General features: G+C 42.0%; 1 protein-coding gene across 3 annotated transcripts; it reads left to right on the plus strand.

Moving 5' to 3' along the window:
• The first annotated feature begins 1,913 nt into the window (after positions 1 to 1,913).
• Positions 1,914 to 25,900, plus strand: LOC107384114 (rap guanine nucleotide exchange factor 4). Of its 3 annotated transcripts, none has more exons than XM_015957187.3 (30): positions 1,914 to 2,166; positions 5,371 to 5,513; positions 6,804 to 6,892; positions 7,606 to 7,752; positions 12,552 to 12,624; positions 12,800 to 12,852; positions 14,017 to 14,123; positions 14,208 to 14,329; positions 14,892 to 15,075; positions 15,296 to 15,380; positions 17,016 to 17,076; positions 17,181 to 17,257; positions 17,889 to 18,035; positions 18,219 to 18,313; positions 18,533 to 18,618; positions 18,981 to 19,059; positions 19,309 to 19,459; positions 19,547 to 19,635; positions 19,723 to 19,750; positions 19,849 to 19,924; positions 21,095 to 21,241; positions 21,317 to 21,414; positions 21,565 to 21,690; positions 21,850 to 22,028; positions 22,601 to 22,691; positions 22,780 to 22,830; positions 24,223 to 24,310; positions 24,407 to 24,471; positions 24,595 to 24,649; positions 24,730 to 25,900. In XM_015957187.3, exons 1-30 carry the CDS (start codon positions 2,099 to 2,101, stop codon positions 24,855 to 24,857), a joined length of 2,988 nt encoding a protein of 995 aa, XP_015812673.3. In that variant the 5' UTR covers positions 1,914 to 2,098; the 3' UTR covers positions 24,858 to 25,900. The 3 variants fall into 3 exon arrangements, with proteins under 3 accessions (XP_015812673.3, XP_070397826.1, XP_054595131.2); XM_070541725.1 differs by having other exon boundaries at positions 19,852 to 19,924; XM_054739156.2 differs by lacking the exons at positions 1,914 to 2,166; positions 5,371 to 5,513; positions 6,804 to 6,892; positions 7,606 to 7,752 and adding an exon at positions 10,040 to 10,508.
• The last annotated feature ends 479 nt before the right edge of the window (positions 25,901 to 26,379 follow it).

A 26,379-nucleotide genomic window follows, 5' to 3' on the forward strand; every position in this document is an offset into this window, starting at 1 on the left:
GTGAATGCGTCAAGCATAAACCAAGCTTTATACTTGGCCCCAGGGGCGTAGCACCAAATTCTGGGCCCTAGGTACAAGTCTTCTAGGTGGGCCCCCATGCTCAATTACTTAATATCTCTCTTACACATTTTTTGTCATGCTATAAGACAAGATAATAAATATGATCTTAGTTTAACCTCTATATTGAGCAAATACAAATGCCAGCATAATAAAAGTGAAATGCCCAGACTTCACATATAATTATTTTTATTTGCCAACAATGTGTTCAAACAAAAATCCTGGAATTTATTTTCCAGTAAATGCCCACTGACGGGTCTTCATGTTAGCAAAATCACTCATGAGATCTTTAAAGTCCAATCCTTTGGCTAATTGGCTTTCAATAGAAAGAAGAGCTAGGCTGTTCAGTCTATCCTGGGACATTGTTGATCTAAAATAAATTTTCACCAGTTTCAGTCTGCTAAAAGCCCGTTCACCCCCAGCAACAGTCACAGGTAGTGTGCAAAATATCCTCAGTCCAATACAAACTTCTCCAAAAATGCTCTGTAATTGCATCCTGTAGATGGCATTAAGCAGCTCAAGGGGAGAACGAATGTGTGGAAATGTGGCACCATATATTGTTGTCAAGTGTAGCATCTCATTCTCAAATTCAGCTGTGAGATCCTTGTAATATTTTCTCATCAGTGCCTGGCACGATATCTTCATCTGCTCTTCAGTCATGTCTGTCATGGTTCATGATGTTAAGCTTTGCTGATACTGATATATATTGATATATTAAATACATATGACATGAAATAAACCAGGTTCTCTCTGTGAATGTAATGTACTCTAAATTTTATAATCCCTGCATTATCAGCCAAATTATAAGATTGTCCGTTTTCAAGATCAAATATAAAGAAATTTAAAATAGGTTTAAAATATCTAACCAAGTCAATAACAATCCTCTAACACCAGTGTCATCATGCTATACGAAAAACAGTGGCAGCTTCACATTCCTGAGATTACCACGAATCCATCAATACCAAGTTTGTCCTGGTCCATGACTGGGAAGGAGCTGAAATATCCACACAGAGTGAACCTGTTTTTACTGCGAGGTCCGCGAATTAATTGGCGGCGGCCGCCCGCGATAATAATTCTGATTAATATATATATATATTAATTAGTGTTTTCACTGATAACACTAATTAATTTATATTTGATCTTGATGGTGAAACCAAAGGCGTTTAACACTGAACACCTAACATGAATGCAGCTTCTGAGAGCTAGCTAATATCAGCTAAAACTGTGTTCTGCTGCTGCTCACCTTCCGTCTTGAAAAACCTAGTCAATACTTGCTTCTGTTCAATTAACTTTTTCTCCTTCTTTTCTTTTCTTTCCTTTTCTGGAAGCCAGATTTCCCTTTCTTGGGAAAAGACATGACTGACTCTCCTGCCTCCAGCTCTGGCTGTCGGCATCTGCGATGTCTCATAGCTGTACATGCGGCTGTGCAGCCCCTGGCCGCTGGTGTGGACTAAACCACTTTGCACATTTTTAAGGGGTGATAGATGCCTCAGAGATTATTCAGTTATTATTTTTAAGGCGAAATTCTGTTTCTTAACCTCTTTATCCAGGTAAAGGGAAGTTTACTAAGACATTAAGTAAGTTTGGGGGAAAAAACAACAACAATAAAACATTTTTATGTCTCAGGGCCCCTCCCTGCAGTGGGCCCTGGGTAAACGGTACCCTTCCCCCCCCCCTCCCCCCCCCAGTCCGACGCCCCTGCTTGGCCCCTCTAAAAATATTGTAGTCGCTTTCCCCTATAGTCAGAGAAATCTTAGGTCCGCCTCTGTGAAAATGTTTAAGTGTGACAGAAAAGCAGATAACACAACATTTATTTTTACTGCACTGTCACTGACCTAATTAAGCAGTCATAGAGCTTTTGTGCAACCGCTGGTCCGTCCCTGGTGTGAGGATAGAGGCTGCAGCCTGTAGCAGCGAGAAGCAGCTCTGAGCGAGGGGGCGAGGAGGAGAGGGGGTGCAACCGGAGCTCACGTTTATTAACGACCACCGACAACCGGGAAACATCCCCTATTAACATCACAGCGACACGCAGCCGGGGAAGATGGTCGCAGTGCAGACGTCTCTCAGCTCTTCTCCGTCGGCGGAATGGATCTGTTGTCTGGATAAAAGGTGGGTGACGGCCACGCTGTCACATCCTGGTCCTTTCATCGTTTCATCCTCTCATTCATTCGTGATTAATCGGAACCGGCGATCGCCGCATGTGCAGAGCCACTGATCAGTCACAGCCTTGTTTATTTTTTTAAATCAAAACATATTTATTTGTCGTCCTTGGTGAATTCAGTCACCAGTGATTGTGCGGAAATTAAAACAACACAGTGCCTAAAATAATCCTGTTTGTGTCTGTTCGGTGCAGGCGGTGCTGGCCTGGTTCACTGGGCTGTTCCTGCTGGATAGGGATGGATGGATCAGAGCCACATGGCTCATGTCTGCCTGTCCAGACCAAATAGCCATACATAATTAAAATACAGTTGTAGTAAAACGTGTGGTTGTGAACCTATGGAGTAAAAGGCACGTTGTTAAATTATATTTAGCATATTTTCAGGCTCTGTCACATAGCTGCATGCATGCCAGGCTTCAGGCTAAACTGGAGACGCAACCCAGCAGCCAGTTAATTATGTGATTAATTTCTTATATCATTATACATAACATTTTTGAATGAACACCCCCCCCCCCCCCACACACACACACACGCACATGCCTGTATATGAGGGACAAACAGTGATCTATAAGTCTTGCAAACACCCACAGATATTGTGCATACCTCTCTGACACATCATCACGTTACCATGGGCAACCTGAAGCTACCATCTTGTCTTCTCCACATCTGTAATGAAACCGCATGGAGGATATAGTGTGCGGACACCATATGCAGCTGTATTTTGTTGTTTCAACTACTTTTATTGGCAATCATGTCGCTCAAGTAATTGTTCTTTTAGGTTCATTAAACTTGATATTTCAATTTCACACGTTGATTCAGCGTAAAGCTGGGAAACTGAAATCAGCGAACTTTGAAAATGAATTCAAATTTATTATTGCCTGTTTATTTTCCTTCCTTTCAGTGTCTCTGTGCATTTGTCTTGTTTCAGCTCTGAGTGTGGACTAGATCATCTGGTCCAAGAGGTGTTTGCTGATGGTGTGGATGAAAACAGCAACATTAAAGCACGGTGGTGCAGTGCTGTTCCTCTAGAGTTTAATGCCACCGTTCTGCAGTGGAGGGTGGGAGTCGGTATTGATGGGGAGAACGGGATGGGATCTTATTGAGGAGCACTCAGCGCTCCTCATCTAACCCCCTCTTATCCAATCAATGTCCAGCATTAGGAGTGTGTTGGAGTATGTGTGTGTGTTTGAGAAGCTTTCATTTACAGTAAACTGTTGATGTGAAGAAGAAAGTGGAGGGATGAGTGGAGGAAGGTGAATTAAAAGTGACATTTGACTGTGATGCACTTTAGCAAACACATTGAATAGTTAATGTTTCTTGGTGTTGTAGTGGGTTGACCTGTTAAATGAGCGGTGCTGATTAATACTCAGTGTTTGGTGATGATGTGTGTTTAAGTAGCTTCATTCATGTAAATTACTTCTGTTGCACCAGTGTGTTAATCCATCAGAGGAAGTGTCATAAAACTGATTTATTTATCTGGAAACAGTAAAAAAAATGACCAGATGGAATTTCCCTAAAAACAGTCTGCAGAACCTTCTGGTGCTTCTCGGTTTTTTCTTCAGTGCGCCCATGCTGCTCAATTTGTAAATCCTCTGTGTGTGTGCGTGTGCGCGTGTCTGTGTGCTGCCATAATTTGTGGTTGAAAGCTGAGATCTCTGCTGACATTAGCAGTGGGAGGAAAAGGCTGAGGAATAAGATGCTCAGATAGAAAGGCAGAGGGATAGGAGGAAGGAGAATGATGCAAGGTGAACACCTCTCAGGTCACATTCATATCACACCACAAGGAACCCAGATTTTTCTAGACAGCAAGGACTCGTAAAAGAACAAAGCCCAAGTTTATTTTGTTACCAGGAGTTTATCATAGATTTATTAAACACAAACAGATGAAGAGTGATGCTCCTTGTCTGTCTTTGTTATAAAACGTAGGAGTTCCCATGTCTGAAGCTTTAACCCCATCTGCATGGGAATATGATGCTCTGTCTGAGTGCCAGAGGCCAGCATCCAGGCAGGATGAGTCAGAGACATCCATCAGTAATTGAGCAGATGTTTTGCTGCCAGGGACAGAGAACAATCCATTGCCCCAACAAAAATACACTGAAGTGTATTTCTGTATTCACACGACCAGCAGACGTGGACAATTGTGCCTTTAATAAGGAGAAAGTAAGATTACTGTGTGGCCGTGCTTAATGGATAGACAGATTCCATACCAGTAATTGCAATATGCAAATTTCCTGTTTACGGAACAAAAGAGACATTTATTCTCACCTGTCATGTCAATCATGTAATGAGAAAAGTGCACGAGTATCAAGGGGCAGAGGACAAAAAGATGGGAGACTAGAAAAATGTGTAGAGGAGACAAAAGAGGAGGAGAGCTGCAGGCAAGAGACGACGGAGAAGCTGAAGGAGGAGAGGGGATAGGCAGCCTCTCATCTGTGAAAGAAGGAGCTCTCAGTGCATTAGCTCTTCAGTACGAAACACACACACATGCAAAGATGAGTCACTAGTGAAGGGAAAATAAGTGAATGAGTGCTTCTAACTGCAGCGTGTTTTCCTGTGAGACATTTTGGTGCCGTTGTTTTTTTTCCCACCACATCTCAGAGCAGAAGGTTTAATCCGTCAGATCTCACTTGTGTGTGTTCTCGAGTCTGCGTCTCGTAGATTTCCAACAACTTAATTGTGGGTGCGCTCAGTGAGATTAGAAACGTATTAGAAAAAGCACCAGAACAAGATCTTACATCAACACCCAGTGGGGGGTCCGTGCAGGGAGAAATGGCGCCTGCAGCTCTCTTTTGGTATCACTGCAAAACAATGAAGCTTGCTCTCTCTCTCTCTCTCTCTCTCTCTCTCTCTCTCTCTCTCTCTCTCTCTCTCTCTCTCTCTCTCTCTCACACACACACACACACACACACACACACACACACACACACACACACACACACACACACACACACACACACACACACCACAGAGGGAAATAACACAATAATCTCAAATCTGCCTTTTTACTTAAATGAAATTTCTGCACACTTATTTCCCTGTTTTAGGTCATAGACTGCTAACAGCATTGTTTTAGACCGTAGCCAATCAGAGGACACTGGATTAGCCCTCCCTTCACAATAAAATACCCTTTCATGAAAGACAGTTTCTCTGTTCAGGCCTTCAGAGCGCTCAGGCGAGGATGTGGACATCATTCTGACCAGACTGAGAGAGGTCAAGACCTTCCAGAGATTTCCACCTCCACTCTTACTACAGATCTGTGCCTGCGCCTTCTACGAATGTCTGGAGAAAGGCATCACGTGTATGTAATAAACATTTCACATCAAACCCTAAACTCTGATTTTTTTACGGTGTAATTTTGTTGTCTGACACATTTTCAGTGTCAAAACAAAGTGGGAAATAAAAAGTCACAACAGATGCACTCAGTCTACGATGCTGGTGGGTGATTTTACTGATCTTGATGAGCAGTTGTCATGTGGGGCTGACCTGGCTGGAGGCATTCTGCAAGTGGTCCAGTTGTGTTGTTTCAACTGCTGCAGATGCACGGGGGTGGAATGATTGACATTCATTTGAGTAGCTGCGTTGCTTTTTTCTGCAAAGGTCAGCCTGAAGCTGACTGTTGCTTGGTCAGCTGTGAACATGCATGAGAAATGATTCATTTCAATCTTTTCATAGTTCTGGATAATCAAATAGTGTAAATTAGATACAGTACAAATAAAAATTAATCCAAATACACCAAATATGTTTAATTATTAAAAGCGTGGAACACAGAAACATCATTTTTAATAATTATTTCTGATTATAATATCGGTCACTCTGAGTTAGTCTCCTACACCTTTCTCCTGCATTAGCTTCTGAAGTAAACAGGCGGTTAAACTCTAGGATTAGAAAATCCTGACACATCTATGTCAAACTGTCACTTAACATTCATGGACTCACCCATCGTGACTCACAACGAGAAAAGCTGTTGTTGGTTTAGCGTCCAGGACACATCAGAGAATGTCTCGGTTATTAGAAGCTACCAGTTATCATTAGCAACTTCACCACGTAGCAGAACTCCTCCAGGCTTGTGTTATTTGTGGAGATAAAACATCCATGTTGCAAAGTAAACAGAGTCAGTGGTAGGGTTGCTGTTAGCCCGTCAGAGGTGAGATGTTCAAATATCAGGAAATAAGACCTCAAATCCTGCTGTCTTCTCCCACTTTCTCCTCTGGCTGACTTCTACTTCCTCATTAAGGCGCACCGGAGCTTTTTTTCTCTAGAGTACAACTTACAAAGCATTATTGCTCCTAGAGACTACTGCAAATCAGTGGCATATCTCACACCAGGACACCATTCTCAACATTTCATGCTATTGACAGCAAGCTGAAGCGCTGTGGGCAGGAGCTCAGAGCGCGTCTGTCGAATCCTGCCGTGTTGATTGCATGTGTCCCACAACTTTAAATAAAATTGTAAAAGTCAGTTGAATAAACATTTTTCCTTAACAGGAGCAGTTCCCATTTATAAGGTGGTGGCACAATATTATTAATGAATGCATGAAATATGTGCGTGAGTGCATTTGCGGGTTTTAATGTAAGCGTTTTGTCCGCAGTGTTTCGACAGGGAGACATCGGCACCAGCTGGTACGCTGTCCTGTCTGGCTCTCTGGACGTCAAAGTGTCAGAAACCGCCAACCATCAGGCAAGATTCAGCTTCGCGTCCGTGTGGCGCTCTGCAGCCATCTGATCAGTCTGTAAACAAATAATATCACCTGTAAAACTCACAATAAATTTGATTCTATTGTTTATTTTCTCCCTTCTCCACTGGGCTGTTTCTGTCAACAACCAGCCAGTTCTACAAATCCTGACGTTAGGGAGCCCGTCTTGTATCCTCAGTGCTGACTCGGTTGTTGTACCACGGTTTCTGTCTCCCTGCTTTGCTGGAGCAAAGCTTCTGCAGCACAGCAAACAAATCCTCAGAGAATTTCTGATACACTCTACGTCCTTAGAGCAAGGGTGTAAAAATAGGGTAACGATGACCCTTGGGAGGAGGAGGATTAAACATTTGTTTCAAGTGAAAGACAAAGACAAAAGAGCTCCTTAGCTGTAATTTGCCCTTTTCGTAAATAAAGCCCTAAAATGTGGCCTAGATTTGTGTTTATATCTAAAATGTCAGTTTGGACAGCAGAACGGGGTTTTATGGCTCAAACAGCATTTGTCTGCAGCAGAGGTGTTGATGTGGATGAAGCCTGTCCAGTTATATCCAACACTGTTCATAAGTTTCACATATTTGAACATATTTAGCACTTTTTCGTTCTCCAGCTCTGTCTCACGTTAACAAAGGCTGCAATTGTACACCGTAAAATCAATCATGCATGAACATTGCAGTTATTATTATTATTTTTTTTTTTACAGGATGCTGTCACTATCTGCACTCTGGGGATCGGGACAGCCTTTGGGGAGTCCATCCTGGACAACACACCCCGTCATGCAACTATCGTCAGCAGTGAGACCAGCGAGCTGCTCCGGATTGAGCAGAGAGAGTTTAAGAGCCTCTGGGAGGTGAGAGAGAAATAAAAGGAGATTTGTTTCTATTTTCTTTGGAGACTGCTGTGCAGTTGTGCTTTTACCCACAAGAGGGCTGTCCGCTATTAAAAGGGCTGCTTATTCCATTAGATTCACACCTCAGGCAACCCAACAGTGAGCTATTTTAATAGAGGGAGAGAGCAGCTAGTTGGTTCATTAGCTCTGCGTTGCTTCTGCAACCATAACTGGTGGTTATTGTTGTGTCATATGACAGTGTGCAGCAGCTAGAAGAAATTATTCACCAAACAATTCACTTATGAGCAACATGAATACTGGCAGTAAAAGACTGAATGAGACTTGAAGTATTTTCTTGTTATTTATTTTAGTTTGTTTTGATCAGAGGGAAGAAAATAGGTTCAAACGATGTTACAATTTGATTTTGAAAACACACAAATTTTCTTTTCTCGTGTATTTTGCTGAATAGTTTGGGTTAAGAAAGGGTCAGCCAGGTTAGAAAAACCTATTTTTTTCAGTTGTTACTTGCTATGACAGAGAAAAGGAGACAAACAAAAATTGATGTCACAATAAATAGTGAAACGTTTTAAAGGCATACTAATAACTTTTTCAATTTCTTGAGCCAGCGTGTGCTAAAGTGACCCTTTAGAATCAGAATCAACTTTATTGTCGTTGCCTCAGCATCCTGAAGCAAGGAAATCAGCCTCCGCAGTACAGCCTGTCCAAGGTTAAACGAGCAGACATAAAACAAAAAGCAGATACATGCAGAACACGAGGGCCTGAGAGCGGCCATCAAGGCTACAGGGTTAATGAAATATCACCCAGACTACCACCGCTTCCAGCACATTTCCTGCATGTTTTAGATCATGAACCAACACGTTCTCACACCCGAAGAGTCGAAAACTGACGATGGATGACCAAGTGTTTGCAAAAATGTGTTTGTAGTTGTTTAGTCCCTCTCAAACACAGTTAACACGGTTTAGAATTAGAAACTGGGTTAAGATTAGGATGGGGGTGAAGGGAAGGTGAAATAGCAAGATGCTAGAGGTTAATTGTCGGTGAAATCTCCGTTTTCCGTGGGCGTCGGGAACCAACGCTCTGGCACAGCGCATCGCCTCCCAACGTGTTGGGAGCCCCAACGCATCAGAAACAAACACTTGGTCACCCAGCGTCATTTTTCAAGGCTTCAACACAGCTGATTTGTTTGATTTAGTGATGAATCACTCCTGTAGATGCTAATGAAGGCTGAGGAGACATTTCAGCTGTTAGATTTTGGTGTTAAAAAGATGAACGCACAGTGAGGAGATAAGTTTCACTTTTGGTTCTTCTAAACAAACACTAAGGGTGCTAAAAGCAAGCCCAAACTGCCAACTTTTCCTTTAATTAAGTGATTATACATTACTGCAGTTCTCCTGGTAGTGGTAGGGTATCCCAAAAACTAAAGGTCTATAAAGGCTGCTTCTTTAAAGTGCAGGTTCACTGAGAAAGCATTTTTTAAAAGGATCAGTCACTTAGAGTTTGTCATGCAGGCCGAACATGAAAATAGTCTTCAACCCCTATTTCTTGCTTCCCGTTATTAGCTTCTGATAGAAAACAGACAAAAAAACAACAACAAAAAAACTGATACCCGAGAGAAATAGATTGTCGTTTTTGGTTATAAATAAACTCTGTAGGATTTCTTACACCTGATAAATTGTTGAAATTCTCCACGTCTAAATGAATAATTTAAATTTCATGTATCTTTTGTAAGGTCAGTGTTTCAGTAGCAGAACACAGCCTAGATGACGGGATTCATTTTATGCTGCAGGGACACATAAGAGTGAGATAAGACTATAATTGATATAAAGCATGCGTGCTGTTTCATTAGCATCGTTGTGTGTTTGCTTGTCAAATAAATGCACCCCAGTTCCCTACCAGCCGTCTGTTAGAGAGGACACAAAGCAGAAAACTGAGCCCGAGGTTCTCTTTGAGTCTTTTCCAGCTCATGGTAAACAGTGCTTTGAGTTGTGTAAGTGTGTCTGCACGTGTGTGTGTGTGTGTACTGATTCGTGTGCAGGTGTGTTTTAGAGACTAGAAAGCTACAAGATGAATGCAGGTTTGCGTTTGATGAAGGATGAAAGAAAAGAAGTGCCACTCCATGACTGTGGCACTCACATGTGAAAGTGTGTGTGTGTGTTGGGGGGGTGGGGGTGGGGTGGGGGTGGAGGATAAATGGAAAACAGGTGCAAACACCCATCTGAAAATAAATGCTGATTGGACGGCCTTGCTGAAGAAGCTGGCTTCTTTTCCCCCCCTGTATCACTTTGCTTACTCACCCCTGTCCCTATTCACCATCTCCTATGCCCACTTCCTCTTTCCTCCGTGTTACTTGTTCTGCTCCTCCTGCCCTCCTCCCTCTCCATCCTCATCCTTTCTACTCCTGTGTCTCCTCTCCCGCTCCCCCGCCCCCTCCACTACCTATTCCTCCTCTAGGGTAGCTCAGTCTTACTCAGATCACCGTGGTAACTTGCAAGAGAAAGGGCTCTTGGCTTGATCGCAGCGAGGGAGGGCGAGTGAGGGACGCAGACAGACCCTGGGGCAACTGTGTGAGAGGAAAAGAAGAAGACGGAAGCAGAAAAAAGGAGGAGAGCAGCTTCTTTGGAGTGGGATGCTATCTGATGGGGTGTGTGTGTGTGTGTGTGTGTGTGTGTGTGTTTGAGTTGTAAAGGAGCAGAGGGCAGCTCTCCAGGGTTTCAGTCTCTCCAGCGTTAGGCAGCAGACAGAGTGTGTTACATCAGGTGAGCCTGACTCTTTGATGGACATTTGGGCATGACACAAGAAAATCTGCTAGAATTCATTAGTCTTGTTTTCATCGTTAAATGTTGTTTGCTTATATTTAATCCTGGAAGGCAGCATTTAGGTGTGTGTGTGTGTGTGTGTGTGTGTGTGTGTGTGTGTGTGTGTGTGTGTGTGTGTGAGGACAGGGGAGTGCTTGTGTCTTTAGGTCAAACAGATGCTCTCTCTGTTTCCCTCTGTGCGTTCCTGGCAGTCCTCAGGAAACATGGGTTGCTTGATAATGACCTCGCAGAGGAGCAGTTGCACATTGTGACTCAAAACTACACGCTGTGTGTTTCAACGACTTTGTAACAAAAAAAATTAAATCTAATCCAGGTAACAGCTGTAAGAACAGCATCTGTTTAGGCTCAACAGCTTTACGCTGTTAGGTGCAGCTGCTCTGTGTGTTTTGGATTATATAACCTTAGATGCTCTGCATATAAATGGTCTTGCTTGTACAAAAAGCTTTGTTTTAAAGGAGCACTTGAGATTCTGTGTTCACGTAACACTGTGTGCCTTTGGGTGGGGGACAAAACATTAAAGGGATCTGATGTTTACTGGAGCGTATGCTACACTCCGTTTTCTGAGTAGATCAGGTGGTTCATCAGTAAAATAAAAAAAACAAAGAAACTGTTATTTACATAATTTTAAAACACTTCCTGAAAGGTCGAGTTTGTTAGCTTATCTGATTGGATGCCTTGTTAGACATTATGAGAATGGGTTGGGAAGAAAGCCTGCTGAGAGAGGATGGCTAAAGCTAAAGGAATCACCCTCTTGTCATACTTGGAAAAATGTCATGAGTTTTGGAAAATTGTAAATGGCTTGTATTTGTATAGCGCCTTCTTAGGGTTCTACAACCCCCCAAGGCGCTTCACAACACAATCAGTCACACAATGGTGGGGATGAGTTACGATGTAGCCACAGCTGCCCTGGGGTTTACTGACTGGCGCCACCGGTTCCTCCAACCACCACCAGCAGGCAAGGTGGGTTAAGTGTCTTGCTCAGGGACACAACAGCAGCATTTTCTGGTTGGAGCCAGAATTGAACCTGCAACCTTCCAATTACTGGACAACCAGCTCTACCTCCTGACCTACTATAATAATAATAATAATAATAATAATAATAATAATAATAATAATAATAATAATGCATTGAACTTACATAGCGCTTTTCTAGACCCCCAAAGACGCTTTCACACTCTCACATTCACACACTGCTAGTGATGGTAAGCTACTTGTAACCACAGCCGCCCTGGGGAGGTCTGACAGAGGCGAGGCTGCCATTTGGCGCTGTCGGCCCCTCTGACCACCACTAACACAGGCAAGTTGGGTGAAGTGTCTTGCCCAAGGACACAACAGCAGGATACCCCTGGCGAGAGCTGGAATCGAACCCATGACCCTCCGATCATGAGGCAACCCGCTCTACCACCTGAGCTACTGCTCTCCCTAAATGATTGGAGACATTTTTAAGAACTTTAAAATCAAAACAAAGATGCAGATCCAAAAATTTCAACAGTCTTGTTCCTCAGCACTCAAACTACTATATTATATGATAGATTTCATATAATTGTTTGCATGTAAAATATGACAAAATTAAAAACGTTGGTAGGTAGGAATGACATAAAAACGCACAGAATGAAAAACGCTGTTTCACAGAAGGCTCACACTCAACCCCTGCATCCTTTTATCGATTCATATACATCTCAGTTATAATGACAATAAGCAATCGTCGCTTTGAAAGTAGCCGCCACTGGGAAATGGGTGACGAAATTATTTCCTTTCCTTTCATCACGGATGATCCGGTGCCGCCTATGCTGAAGTAGATGATAAAGGAAGCTCTTTCTGCAGCATTTAGGAGATTTAAAAAGCTCCTAGCCCGACTGTTGCTTGGATACAAGCAGCCACTTTTCTCATTTATGAATTTTTCTAAGCTTAAATGAATATTTCACCAGAGGTTTTTAGCGTGTGTGTGTGTGTGTGTGTGTGTGTGTGTGTGGGGCCCTGCAGAAGTATCGTCAGAGCCTGGCTGGACTTTTGGCTCCACCTTATGGAGCCATGGAGGGTGGATCCAACAATGACAGTAAGTTCATCCATAACAGTGTCTGAAACCAACAAAAGCAGCGCTTTGAGTTTGTGCAAAAGATAATTGAAAATTAACAACCTTACTTTTTAATGGAATTGTCTGTAAAGATGCATAAAAGCATTTGTGTTTTAAGATTCCCTAAATTCAAACCCATGACATCATTTCTCCTCAGGACTCACAGATAAAGACAGCATGAACTCAGACTCTGCAAACAAAGCTCACAAGGTAAAGTCTTCTTCTGCACCACAGTTAGGGTTTCCTCAGGTGTTTAAACAGCAAAGGACTCGTCACACAGTCGCTGGGCTGTGTTAGGTTGTCTTTATTAGGGCAAATGCGATCTAAAGTGCCGACCCCCCCATACATCTGTGTGGATTGTCTTGTGTACTTTCATGTGTTTCTGAATGAACCAGGATGTGTTTTCTGAGCAGAGACCACTGATGACTCAGAGCGCTGACGCTCTGTAGTTATGCTAATGCAGGTTAATGCGTGCAGATTGAAGAAAGATCCCATCTGCCCACATAACATGCTTTACTTTGTGGTTTTCAACAGCAGCTGTTTCTGTGTGCATTTGCACGTTTGTCTATGTTGTACCGGCCTGTTTTGGTGAATGTCCAATCTCAGTTCACCAGCCAAATTACGTTCCTACTCACCCCTATGGTCACGGGGTTTTCACAAATACAAGCAGTCAAAAAGAGGCTCTCCCTTAGAGGTAGGGTGAGAAGCTCAGTCATCCAGGGGGAGCTAGGAGTAGACCCACTGCTCCTCCACATCGACGGGCGCCAGTTGAGGTGGCTTGGGCATCTGGTTAGGATGCCTCCCTAGTTAGGTTTTCTGGGCACATCCAACTGGGAGGAGACCTACAGGAAGACCCAGGACACACTGGAGGGTCTATTGGGCCATTCCCATCTGTACCGGGTCGGCCCGGGCCGGGTAGCGAAGGTTGTTTACATATCTGGGTGGCCTGGTATTTTCCCGGGCCAACCAAGGCTCATTCTCAGCCCTCTTCTCGAGGGGGTCTGCTTCAGGCCGACCAGGGCCAACACACCCACCCAGAGCAAGCCTCTGATTGGTGGGTAGAATCAGCCCACATGGGCTTAAGACAAGGATGTGTGGAATCAACCGGGCCAGGCTGGGGCCGACTGGGGCTACCCGGGCCGGGCCGACCCGGTACAGATGGGAATGGCCCAATTGTCTCTCGGCTGGCCAGGGAACACCTTGGTATTCCCCAGAGTAGCTGGCTCAAGAGGCTGGGGTGAGGGAAGTTTGGGCCTCTCTGCTTAGGCTGCTGCCCCCGGGACCCTACTCCGGATAAGCAGACAATATTGAATGGATGGTACGGAATATGTGTATTACAACAGAGTTTGTCAAGTTCTGGTTTGTTTCTTGTAGATTCCCTCAGAGAAGCTGAGGAGAGCAGGAAAAGTTCTCCGTAACGCTATCCTGTCGAGAGCGCCGCACATGATCCGTGACAGGAAATATCACCTCAAAACGTACAAGTATGTGATTGAGTGTAATTAGAAGTACTTATTACAAACCTTTAAAACCTTTAATGTTTGAGCTGTGTGTTTTCATTCGTGTAGGCAGTGCTGTGTAGGCACAGAGCTGGTGGACTGGTTGGTGATGCAGAGCGCTTGTGTGCTAACACGCTCACATGCTGTTGGGATGTGGCAGGCTCTGCTAGAGGAAGGAGTTCTCAACCATGGTAGCTATCTCTTAAATGCACTAAAATACCTAACCGCATGCTGTCAGGTACAATCCCATCCATTAGTCATAATGAGCTGCTACAGCCGGTTTTGAATTAGCAAAGTGGTTCAGCATGATTGTTTTAATGCTTTATTCTAATTATTTAGGATTGTTAGTATTTCTTAAAATTATTGTTAGAAAAAAAACAGCTTTGTGAAGCAAAAACACAATCAGATGATTTAGTGAAGTGTAAAATACTTTATCATGAGATTTGAACTGAAATGAGGATTTGGTTGCAGCGGAAAACACTCAATGTTTTATTTTTTATTTAGGTGTGGAAAGTTCAAAGACATAAAAACATGTTCTAAATGTAAATAATCTCACTGAAATCATATGAACAATTTCAGGCTAAGTCAGTCTAATTTAAAGTTCAAGTTTTGATAGAAAAACTGATCATTTTTTTATTTGAACATTAAAGCTGGAATTTCTCATGAATTTTAAGTACATTAAATCTGGATCTGAACTCCGCTATCTTTAAACTCTGTCTAAAATAACATTATTGGTGTTCATTTCTCTTTCAGTGGACCAGGAGCTGGGCTTCCAGGACAAGTACCTGTTCTATCGGTTCCTTGATGATGAGGAAGAAGACACACCCTTACCTAGTGAGGAGGAGAAGAGAGAGAGTGAGGAAGAGCTGCCTGAAACCATCCTCTTCCTCGCTCAGATTGGCCCTGACGCTCTGCTGCGCTTGATCCTCCGGAAGTCGTCAGTAACAGAAAATCCAAACATATCAACGTCATTTACATAATTACATAATTCAGTCTGCTAACAGTAAAACAAGTACACTCCAAACAAGCATTCTTGATAAACGTCACCAGTATGTGAAATGTTAACTTTATTTTAGATGAAAAAAAAAGTTGGTTATTTTAATGATCAAAGCAGAGAGTGATTTTTCATTCTAATGAACCTTATTGTGTTTCTGAAGGCCAGGTCAGAGGACAGGTGATGACCTGGAGATCATATATGATGAGCTGCTTCACATCAAGGCCTTAGCTCACCTCTCCAACACTGTGAGTCAGAAACTCCAGGTGTATTTATTTTTTAAACTTTTTTTCAGGGACAATGTTGAGAGCCGAGAAAAAAAAATCTATGGCTTTCATCACAGAGGAGTATCAAAGTCTGTGCCAGGTTGTTTACTACTGTAAGCTAATATTACAGCAATGCTAATTATCTTTAAACATTAAAGGTGCATTATGTAAGAATGAAGAATGATGTCTTTTCACCAGATCTGGTTACCGCAGCCCATTTTTCTAACCAAAACGTGAGTCTCTCATGCCGTTCTGTGAGTTTCATGACATTTGCAAGTTATGGATCAGCACCAGTGGATTCTAGATGATAGGCAAAGACGAGTCATACATAGTAAGTTGATAAGAAGAAAAAAACGTCATATCTGGTGCTAGCACTCTTGGCTGTTTTATAGTAGAGTAGGAAGAGTGGTTGTTTGCTGTCTTGCTGTTAGCTTGCTGTTATAATTCTGAATGACTCATTAAAGGAAGTGAAACGCCATGATTCACTCATTATTCACACATACATTTCACTGTAATATTGAGTTGTTGGTAATTGAAAAAAATTACTTGAGATATTTTTAGAGCCGACAATTTGCTTCTAATTCACTGATAGCATTGCTAGCTCAATGTTAGCCCAGTGTTAGCTTCTAGATTTCTTCCCCTGATATTAGAGTAAAACAAAAAGATGTTGTGACTTCTTAAGGGTACAAGAAATTTTGCGTCGCTCCTGTTTACTGGCTTCAGTTCCTTAAACAACTCTGGAGCTTTTGCCTGCCGGTGTTGAATTACAAATGCCAGCACTGCAGAGTTAGATTTACACGGACTCTGCAACATCACAGAGTGTAAACGTCTTTAGCTTTTTTGAAAGGAGAAAAACTGACAAGCCCCCAACTGGCTGACAAGAAAATCTGTTTCAATGCAACCTTCCTTCCAACATGAGTAAGGCATTAGACTGTTTGTGATTATTTCACTGTATATTTCTTACATATTGCTCCTTTAAAGCAGAAATCTGGAGTTTTTTTTTATCAATTGGAACCATCTAGAGGCAGAAAAAGGTATTGCACCTTTAGCCCCACTTCCTACATCCATGATTACTGCTGAAAGCAACGCCTCTCGTTTGTGAACGTGCACCCGTAGCTGGCCAACAGAGCAAAAACACATTGTTTCACAATTATTATTCTCATGTTATGCTGTTTATTCATACATATTAAAAGCTTATTTGTCCATAAGAGATATTGCCAACTCTGCATCAGTCTAGGTAATCCCACAAATGCTTGCACCTCCTCTGTGATTGACATCTGCATGTAAGTGAATGAGTAGCGCTAATGGCTAATACTGAGAGGCGCTTAATTCAAAATGCATGGGACTCTACATGGGGGTGGTTGCTGCTTTAAGCAGGTTTTCGTCAAGAGACTGAAAACATTTTTCTACCATCTGAACTAGTTTAAACTCCATTAATCTTTTGAACCCTCATGCTGAAACTTGGCCAAATCAGTCTAGTTTCAGATCAATATGACTTTTCAAACAATAAACAGAAAATGCACAACATGAAGAACTACACGTGTTTAAAGACTCCTGAATTATTTGTGTTGTTTTGTCTTTTCACACTGCAGTTGCAATCTGTGTTTTACTTTGCAGGTAAAGCGGGAACTGGCGAGCGTTGTGATCTTTGAATCTCATGCAAAAGCTGGAACTGTGTGTGAGTTTTCATGTTTTACTGTCAAAGTTTCTGCCTGGGAAAAGTAAGCTGAACTTTTAACTCTTGCCAGGAATAAATTATATGTTTGTTTCTTTATTTTCCAGTGTTTAACCAAGGAGAGGAGGGCACATCTTGGTACATCATCCAGAAGGGCTCTGTTAATGTGGTTATTTATGGCAAGGTGTGTGATTTGTTTTGTTTTTGACATGAAGGCAGATTTTGGAGGGTCTTTATTTGCTTCATTTGAACATGTGCATGCGATGGATTAAACACGTCATGTCCACATGAAGAAGACCAGCTCTGAGTCCCCCGAGGAGATGGGAAACACTAGCAGTGGAGTTTGGCCAACTCTCCTCAGCTCAGCATGACTCATCACAATGATTAACTGGCTGAAGGGATTGCATGCAGACACAAAAATCACACCATCCAACTAGAGGACAGACAAACACAACACACTCGCTGATCGCACACATGCACACACACACACACACACACGCACGCACGCACGCACGCACACGCGCGCACACACACACACACACACACACACACACACACACACACACACACACACACACACACACACACACACACACACGCGCACACACACACACACACACACACACACACACACACACACACACACACACACACACAAATGGGCTCTGTGCAAGTGAACAGACAAGGACAGATGATTCATCCCTGTCTGGATGTCTTTGGGGCTTGTGATGACTTTCAAATTGTCTTTGCGTCTGAGCTAATTTATATCTGCTTATCTGCCTGTGCATTCATGCATTCATTTTTGTGTATTCCAGGGTGTGGTGTGCACACTTCATGAGGGTGATGACTTTGGGAAGCTAGCCCTGGTTACAGATTCACCTCGAGCTGCCTCCATTGTCCTGAGAGAGGACAACTGCCACTTCCTGCGTGTGGACAAGGAGGACTTCAACAGGATACTCAGGGTGGGCTGATGTTTGCACACATAAACCAACTATACTGTAATCAGGAGTTTATACATCCCTCTACTTACAAAGGGGAGTTTCATGATGCAGCCTGGTTGTGAAGTTAGTCTCCCTCTGCTGACTGATCAGCTGTACTGCAACACAAATGTCCCATTCATGCTGATGTTCTGCTCATGTTTTTAGGATGTGGAAGCTAACACGGTGCGTTTGAAAGAGCATGAGCAAGTGGTGCTGGTTTTAGAGAAGAGTCCTCGAGCATCCACCCTGGGAAGTATCAAGTATGTGACATTACTTAAACCCAGTCCTGGTATTTTACAGCTTGTCCTGTGTCGAGATGGAATTTAAAATAAATGTTGGATTTTGGATATAAATTGTCTTTTTGCTTTTCTGCAATAAACATTAACACAGTTTTTTTGCTAACATATTTAGACAAACAAATAAAAATGTGTACAATCATTGTGACATTAAAATAAATGTCTCGACCTACATTTTTGCAGATACACTGTGATATCAGGGACACCAGAGAAGATTCTTGATCACTTCCTAGAGACTATGAGACTGGACATTCATCACAATGAACCAGGTAGCCTAAAAATAATAAACAAACCCCATAAAAATGCTAAAATCGAAATGTTATTGATAACAGGCTGATTATGTGTGATCATTTTTGTTTTAAAAATTCCAGGCACTTTTTGATTTTCACTTGAAAATCTAAAAGAATAAGTAAAGACAAATAAATACAAACAAGATAACCAAGATGTGGAAACAAGAACATTATTTTAGAAACATATTTAGAAATAGAAAATTTAACTTTCTGATTATTATTAGGAAATATAAAGAGTATTCTTTCTGACATCACTTATAACTTTTGCAACTTATTTTTTTAAATAATTCGTTTCTCTTCTGACTCCTTTCTTTCTCTCTGTCTCTGCTCTTTTCTGTTAGACCCAGCGGTGGATGATTTTGTTCTCATGCAGTGCATCTTCATGCCAAACAGCCAACTCTGTCCTTTACTCATGGCACAATATCCTTTACATTTAAAATGTATTTAGTTACATTTTTACCAAGCTGTGATTTGTCTTTTTGGTCTTTGTAAGTCAGTCTATGGAACGTGCTCATGTTATGAGCTGTGAAACGGATTATTCTTTAAACTGAATTATTTATCCAGCTGTAGCTTTGATTAATCCTAGACAGCACCTGTGATTATTTAGGTTTGAAAACCAGGCTTGAAACTAGCATCTTCCTAATTATTTACCTTTGACCGTGTGTGCACCTACCATGCTGCATCTCCGCCGGGCTCTGAGCCGGAAAGGCTGGAATACTCTCTTAACAATAAAAGGAGGGTCCTCATCCTGGCACTGCGCTGGGCAAACACACACACCTACCTCCTACAGGAGGAGCCTGCTGCAATCTCTTTCCTGGAGGTGAGCAATTCACAGATACGAGTTCGTTACAGAAACTACGTAGATGTTTTGCCCAGTCTGAGTGATCCTTCCTGTCTGATTCTGGAGGAGTTGTACGGAAGCGCATCAAATGATTCTCGGACCCTGAGAGGCATGAAAGATCTCATTCCCGACCTTGAAAAAGTGGTGAAATTACAGTATGTGTCACTTTCTCCACCTTCTGCTTTCATTGGAAAGTTTTTGTACGAGCCTTATTCATCGTGTTGCTTTTTTACTTTTTATAGCTCTGAGGAAATCAAATCAACAAAAAAGGTTGGTGTGAACCTGTGATCTTATAGAGTAGATGTGTGTTATTAAAATAGACTATTCTGGTTGTAATAAGTGTGTCTTGTCATCGCACAATTCATCAGAAGACCCTGATACGGCAGTTCAGCAATGGAGAGGAAAGGCTGCAGAAGAAGCAGCCCATCAGGAATCAAGATGACAGTAAGTTGTGTGTGAAAAATAAAAATAAATCATATACATAATTTCCTGACTATAGAGCGCACCTCAATATAAGCCGCACTAGCAAAAAAAATAGGTTTTCTACACACACACACGCGCCGCACTCGAATACAAGCCGCAGCGCAGCAGCCACATGCAGGTCTCCAGCGCACAGCGCATGTATGGCCATAACATAAGATAATTAGACAAAGACGCTACACGGAGGTTTTTCGTTGTTGTTTTAATTCAAGAAAACAAATTTTAAACACGGGTGAACGTGCCTGCAAGTTTAGAAAAGAAAACAGCATTGATAGCATTCATATTTCTGGATGGTTATAAAATAAAAACAGAACTGACACGTTATTACCGGTTATTTGCATGCATGTTTAGAAGAAAATAACAGCGCTGACACAGCATTAATAAGCCCCGGATGATTAGAAAATAAAAACTGCACACAAAACATGCCTGGTTAGTAAATAAAACACACTTGCCTGCCAGAAAGTTATTCGCTCTCTTCTTCCTTTTGCGCACTAAAGCCATTAAAGTCCTCTTCTTCTGTGTCGGAGTTGAACAGCCTCAGAAGAGCTTTGTCACATACCTTTTCTGTGGCGATGTCAGTGTCGCTGTCCGTGTTGCTGTTACCATCCCCGGGTGAAGCTGGCTTGAATGAGTTCTTCCCGCTGCCGTCTCCAGCGCCGACCCATGGATTCATTCATGCCAAGCTTACGTGCGGCAGCACTGTTTCCTTCCTTTACTGCCAGATCGATGGCCTTCAATTTAAATGCAGCATCATATGAACATAACGTGTAGTTACCATGAAAAGGGGTGAATGGATTTGAAAATAATTCTTTCTCGTGCCGACAAATAGATAGAATTAAATAAAACTGATGTATGAGGAAGAAAAATATGATAAAAAGTAAAAAACTGACATGTAGAAACAATTGTTTGCATATATAGAGACACCCATACTGTAGCCATACATACTTGTATACACATGCACATCAACATACACATGTGCATGAAAGGTTTGAGAGGTTAATCGGATAAGGTCCGTAGGGATCCTAACATGATAGCTACACGTGAAACGAAGGGGTGGGTATTATTACTATGAAACTGCTTTATTTTAAACATTTCAAATCAGTAACAGTTGTAATTGTGCCTTTGTATTCCTAGTCCTCCTGAAGGTGTTCTGCAGCGATCACACCTACACCACAATCAGGATTGCAGTGGCAGCAACCGGGAGGGAGGTGATCGCTGCCGTGAGCGACAAACTTGGCACCACCGATGAGCTCCTGCTGATCCACCTCAGCTCCGCTGCTGGTAAGAAAAGGTCAAATGTAAACAACTGGTGGCTCGTCGTGTTATTAAGCTCACGCATTTCCCTTTGTGTAACAGAAAAACAGATTCTGAAGCCCAATGACGTGTCAGTCTTTTCTACATTAAGTATCAATGGGAGGCTTTTAGCCTGTCCTCGAGACCAGCTCAGCAGTGTGGTGAGAGTCTGATGTCTTCCATGTGCAAATATGATTTAATCTAAACAACAGTGATAATTTTGTTTAATACGGGTGGGTGCAGTATCTTGATTATACATTTTTGCTCATTTCTTGCTTCGGCCCTGCAATCATACAATCTGTGTGCATCAGACCCCTCTTCCAGACCAGGAGGGTCCCTCTGCAGGCTCCATGTCTACATTTGAGCTGATGAGCTCCAAAGACCTGGCTTATCAAATGACGATGTATGACTGGGAGCTGTTCAGTTGTGTGCATGAGGTACTAATTAAGCAGCATCTGTACTCAAAACAGCATCATCAGAGAAGTGTATGATGCAAACCAACGTTTTTAGACTTTTTAAGACTCTACAAACCTCACCATGACTGCTTTGAGTTTAAACTTATTTATCTTTTTGTTTCCTTTCTTTTTGTCTGCTAGCATGAGCTGCTCTACCACACGTTCGGCCGTCAGAGCTTTAAAAGAACCACAGCTAATCTGGATTTGTTCCTGAGAAGGTTTAACCAGGTCCAGCTGTGGGTGGTCACCGAAGTCTGCCTCTGCACTCAGCTCAGCAAGAGAGTGCAACTCCTCAAGAAGTTTATTAAGATAGCTGCACAGTGAGTTGGATGCTTCCCACATACATCAGGAATAATTACTTTAGTTTCCCACTTCCTCCTCCTACTGGATGAAAGTGGAATTACGACAGGCCTCAACAAGCCTGCCACATTCTGCTGTAGCTAGCGCGAACAGCGAGCTAACAAAGTGGAAATACCCATTATTACTTACAAGTCCAGTAGCAACAAAGCCAGGCCACCATCAGTCCATGACTTTGTAGCCTCCTTCTGCTCCCTTAAATGAGTGCATGCCCAGTCGATATTCATTCATTCATTCATTTTTCTTCTTCTTCTCAAGCCAGTGAACAAAAAAAGCTAACGGCTAATCTTTATGTAAACTACCAGCATGGTGATCCGATACTGCCATAAAACAAACAGAGACTTCCCACTAGTTTCATACCTGAACCACAAAACTGTTAAGTGCAGTTTCTGGTCAGCACAGGGCTACAGAGATCTGTCCGATGGGAAGTTGCTCAAGTTTCTGGCTCAAGAACCACTCAAACCAGTTTGAAAGCATTAGCTTAAAGTGTTTAATTACTGTTGATTTAATACATCCTTTCATTTTCTGTTTGCAGCTGTCGAGAATTCAAGAACCTTAATTCATTCTTTGCCATCATTATGGGGATGAGCAACCCTGCGGTCAGCAGACTGAGCCAAACATGGGAGGTGAACTGAATGTTCAACAGTAAAATTAAGAAGGTCTTGTTTTTACGTTCATATCACTGAGGTAACATTTGTTTTTATTTACTGGCAGAAACTACCCACCAAGTTTAAGAAGTTTTACGCTGAGTTTGAGAGCATGATGGTGAGTTTTATTTTGACGTTTATCAAAATCCATGATAAATGGGATTTAACTTTCTGCAATAAGTAAGAATTTTACAGCAAAATAATCACAAAATCTTCTAATAACTCAATAATTTTTGAAGGAAAGATACATTGAAACTGATTTCCTTCCTTTGTCCTTTTAAAAAGACCAAAGAGGGATGAAGTCATTTTTTACAATCTGTCCCACCTCCATACTTCCTGGTTTCAGAGCCAATCCCATGTGAACCCACAAGGTTGCCAGGTCTTCAATGAGTGTGCAGACATTAGTAATTCAACACCGGCCGGTAAAGAGCAGCAGCGTTGTGGACAGCATGGAAGCCAGTAAACAGAGCGGCCCAGAAGTAATTTTAGTAACTCTGAAGCTCTTTTTTACAAGACACGTCATGCCAGCAAATCAATGTAATATTACGGCAACGGTGTGTCTTATAAACACACCATGCTGGCGTGACAATGTGCAAATTTTACAGCATTTGTTCCACCTCACTTGGTAGAAATGTTGCGGTAGATGTCTGCCTTATAAACGGCGATTGCGCCTTGGTGCAACAGAGGGAAGTGTGAACATGTGGGGAGTTACTGCCGAGCTCCGGCCGACAATTATATTGAAAATGAAATTAAACACGGGCCGTAAGTTTGGCTTTTGTAAACAGAACCAGCTGAGATGGCAAACTGAAGCGATGCAGCGCCCCAGGAGCCTCTCTCTATTAGAGCTGAAGCTCAGAGCTCCAGAAACTGCACGGGCAGTTCGTAGGACAGACACCTTCAGGAGCGACTTATGTAAAAAACATAATGATTGCTGCTTCAGTCACAATAAAAAGCAAGTTGTGTTCAAGATAAATGGAAGTCCGCGGCAGCACAGAGGCCACCCCATACCCCCTTTATGCCATCCTCGCGTAGTCTTTTTTTTAAAAAGGACACGATTGCGCCACATCACCGCCACGGTCTGATCACTCAAAAATGACCTAAGACTCCTTGATGCCGCCACGACGTTGCAGCAAATTGACAGCGTTGTTTTGTAAAAACAGCTTAAGAAGGCACGGCATCCTTCCAGAAAACTGAATTTTGGTTTTAAACATGGACTGCAGTTTTCAGATTTGACCACATGACGTCATTCTTACTTCATGCACCTTTAAAGAGTCATATCATTCAGTTTAATTAGCATTAAACAATATTACATTTTATAAAGTAATTAGAAATAATTCTAAGGTCAGAGTAGGAAAATAAAGATAAAAAACTGTCCACTTTATCTGTCATTGTTATTTTTACTGCAGAGGATGGGATAAGAGTAGCTCATATACTGAAGTACCAATGCCTAAAAACTAAGAAACAAACAGCTTTGTTTTAATATCAACCTCTTAAACATGTTTCATGTCAGGATCCATCGAGAAACCACTGGTCTTATCGACTTACCGTTACCAAGCTGGAAGCACCCATCATCCCCTTCATGCCTCTGCTTCTCAAAGGTAGGCATCACTAGAGAAACCTGAAGAACTCCATTTTTCTTCATTCAACATAATGTAAAATGTAATAAAGTGAGCACTAATCATATTTCTTCACAGATATGACTTTTACACATGAAGGCAACAAAACATTCATTGACAACATGGTCAATTTTGAGAAAATGGTGAGTTTTAAATGACTCCAAGGAGCCATTAGACTTATTTTTTTTTGTGTGAAATGTTCTTTTTGCAGATTTTCCTTCTTGTTGATGTGATGTATAAATCAGTTTTGAATTTTTTCATGTTAGCGTATTATAGCGAACACAATTCGACAAGTGAGGAACTGTCGAAGCCAACCCTTCAGTAAGTCTGCACATCACCCTGTAATTCCTGGCGCGTTGACACGAAACCGATTCTTCTATCTGGTCTCCATGTTCCTTTAGATCCTGACATTTGCCAGCCAAATAAGAACCAGGCTGAGGTACGAGGCTATGTTAGGAAGCTGTGCGTGATTGACAACCAGAGAGCGCTGACACAGCTCTCCTACAGGCTGGAGCCTCGGCGGACATGAGCTCCAAATCTTCCACCATCGTCGCCTTGTCTGTGATGTTAGCATAAACAAAAATACACACAGTTACACATTTACACAACTCAAAAACAAGGGGACATTTAGTAGCAAATCCCAGTAGTGACTTTAGCTCTACTGTCAAAGATCAAGGACTTAAACTGTGCCATTAAAAGCCTCTTCCTACTGTTCAGCTGCTCTCGTCGCTGTGTGTCAGCTCCTGGACCGATGGTTTGAATTTTTCTAGTTGTTACTGTTTGGGACCTCTTAGATAGAACTATAATGTATAGAACGTGAACCAATATCCTGCATGTTTGAATTACATATGCTTTGTGTTCTATACAGTGGGTTTCTATCAGAGAGTCCTGTACTGTTGTACCACCCCAAATGAGTCCTAGTTTACAATAACTGACTAATCTGGCTGTCGAACAAACTGGACGACCCTTTTCACAGGAAGATCTAGTTTGTAGTGTTTCAAACTACTTTTTATCATGTCAAATGCACAGAAATCTCAGCGTATGTATTTACTTTATAGTTTAAATGTTTTTAATCAGAAACCAAATTGAAATATTAAAGATTTCTTCATGTAAAATCAGAATATTTTAACTAGTCAGACACTTTAAATCGAATTAACAGAGTATTGGATTGTTGAATACCCTAATAGTATTACAAAAGTATCCAATACGTCCAGTGAAGTATTCTCTTTTCTGTTAGATGCAACTACAAATATAAATCATTTTGGATGATGGCAATGCTTGATTTGATCTGTTCTGAGATCAGCTGATTGGTTAAACTGGGGACTGATTTGTAGATTTAGAGCATAAATCGAGGTTTGAGGAGAACCCTTGTCATATTGAGCAGTTGTGTTCAGTCTGTGTGGTTTTATTTTTGTATACGTAGATTCAGAGCGTGTCATTCCTTTTCCTTTGATCTCAGGAGCTTTTGTTGTGATGGTGTGTGAGGCTGGCTTTCCCCAAAGCTACCTGTAAACTGTTTTATGTGTAGTCTGCCTTGTAAATAAAATAAAATTAGCTAATTTATCAGCAATATTGCCCCAGTGATGTTTATTCGGGTCGGGATCTTTGCCCTGTGGGTAGAGCTTGAGGGTGAGGGGGCTGATCGGCGTCCGTGGTGCTTATTGGCTCACTTTGTTTAAAGGTACAATATGTAAAACATTCACAGCAAAATAATCACAAAGGTTTAATAATCGTGTCTGAAGGAATGTTACACTACAACAGATTTCTTTTGCAGCCAGTTGGGGAGTTGTCAGTCTCCCTCCTTTTCAAAAATATAAAAAGAAGGACGTTGTCTTTGTTTACAACCAGTGAGCCCTCTGGGTTGCTGAGTCTCTGCTGGCTAACGCTGCACCATTTGTAATTCAACACCTGTCGACAAAATGCAGCAGTGATTTGTGAAGATCCTAAGCCAGTAAACAGGAGTGACCCGGAAGTTATTTCTTGTACTCCTAAGAAGGCCCGGCATCTTTTTGTTTTACTCTAAGATCGGGTGAAGGAGGCTAGAGGCTAAC

The sequence above is a fragment of the Nothobranchius furzeri genome, chromosome 11, assembly GCF_043380555.1.
Source record: "Nothobranchius furzeri strain GRZ-AD chromosome 11, NfurGRZ-RIMD1, whole genome shotgun sequence".
NCBI lineage: Eukaryota > Metazoa > Chordata > Actinopteri > Cyprinodontiformes > Nothobranchiidae > Nothobranchius > Nothobranchius furzeri.

Bases quoted from the DNA above. Each gene is read 5' to 3' on its own strand.
- LOC107384114 (XM_015957187.3), top strand. From the start codon at position 2,099: ATGGTCGCAGTGCAGACGTCTCTCAGCTCTTCTCCGTCGGCGGAATGG. The intron at 6,893-7,605 runs GCAAGATTCAGC...TTTTTTTTACAG, and splicing joins CAGAAACCGCCAACCATCAG to GATGCTGTCACTATCTGCAC. The intron at 12,853-14,016 runs GTAAAGTCTTCT...TGTTTCTTGTAG, and splicing joins CTGCAAACAAAGCTCACAAG to ATTCCCTCAGAGAAGCTGAG.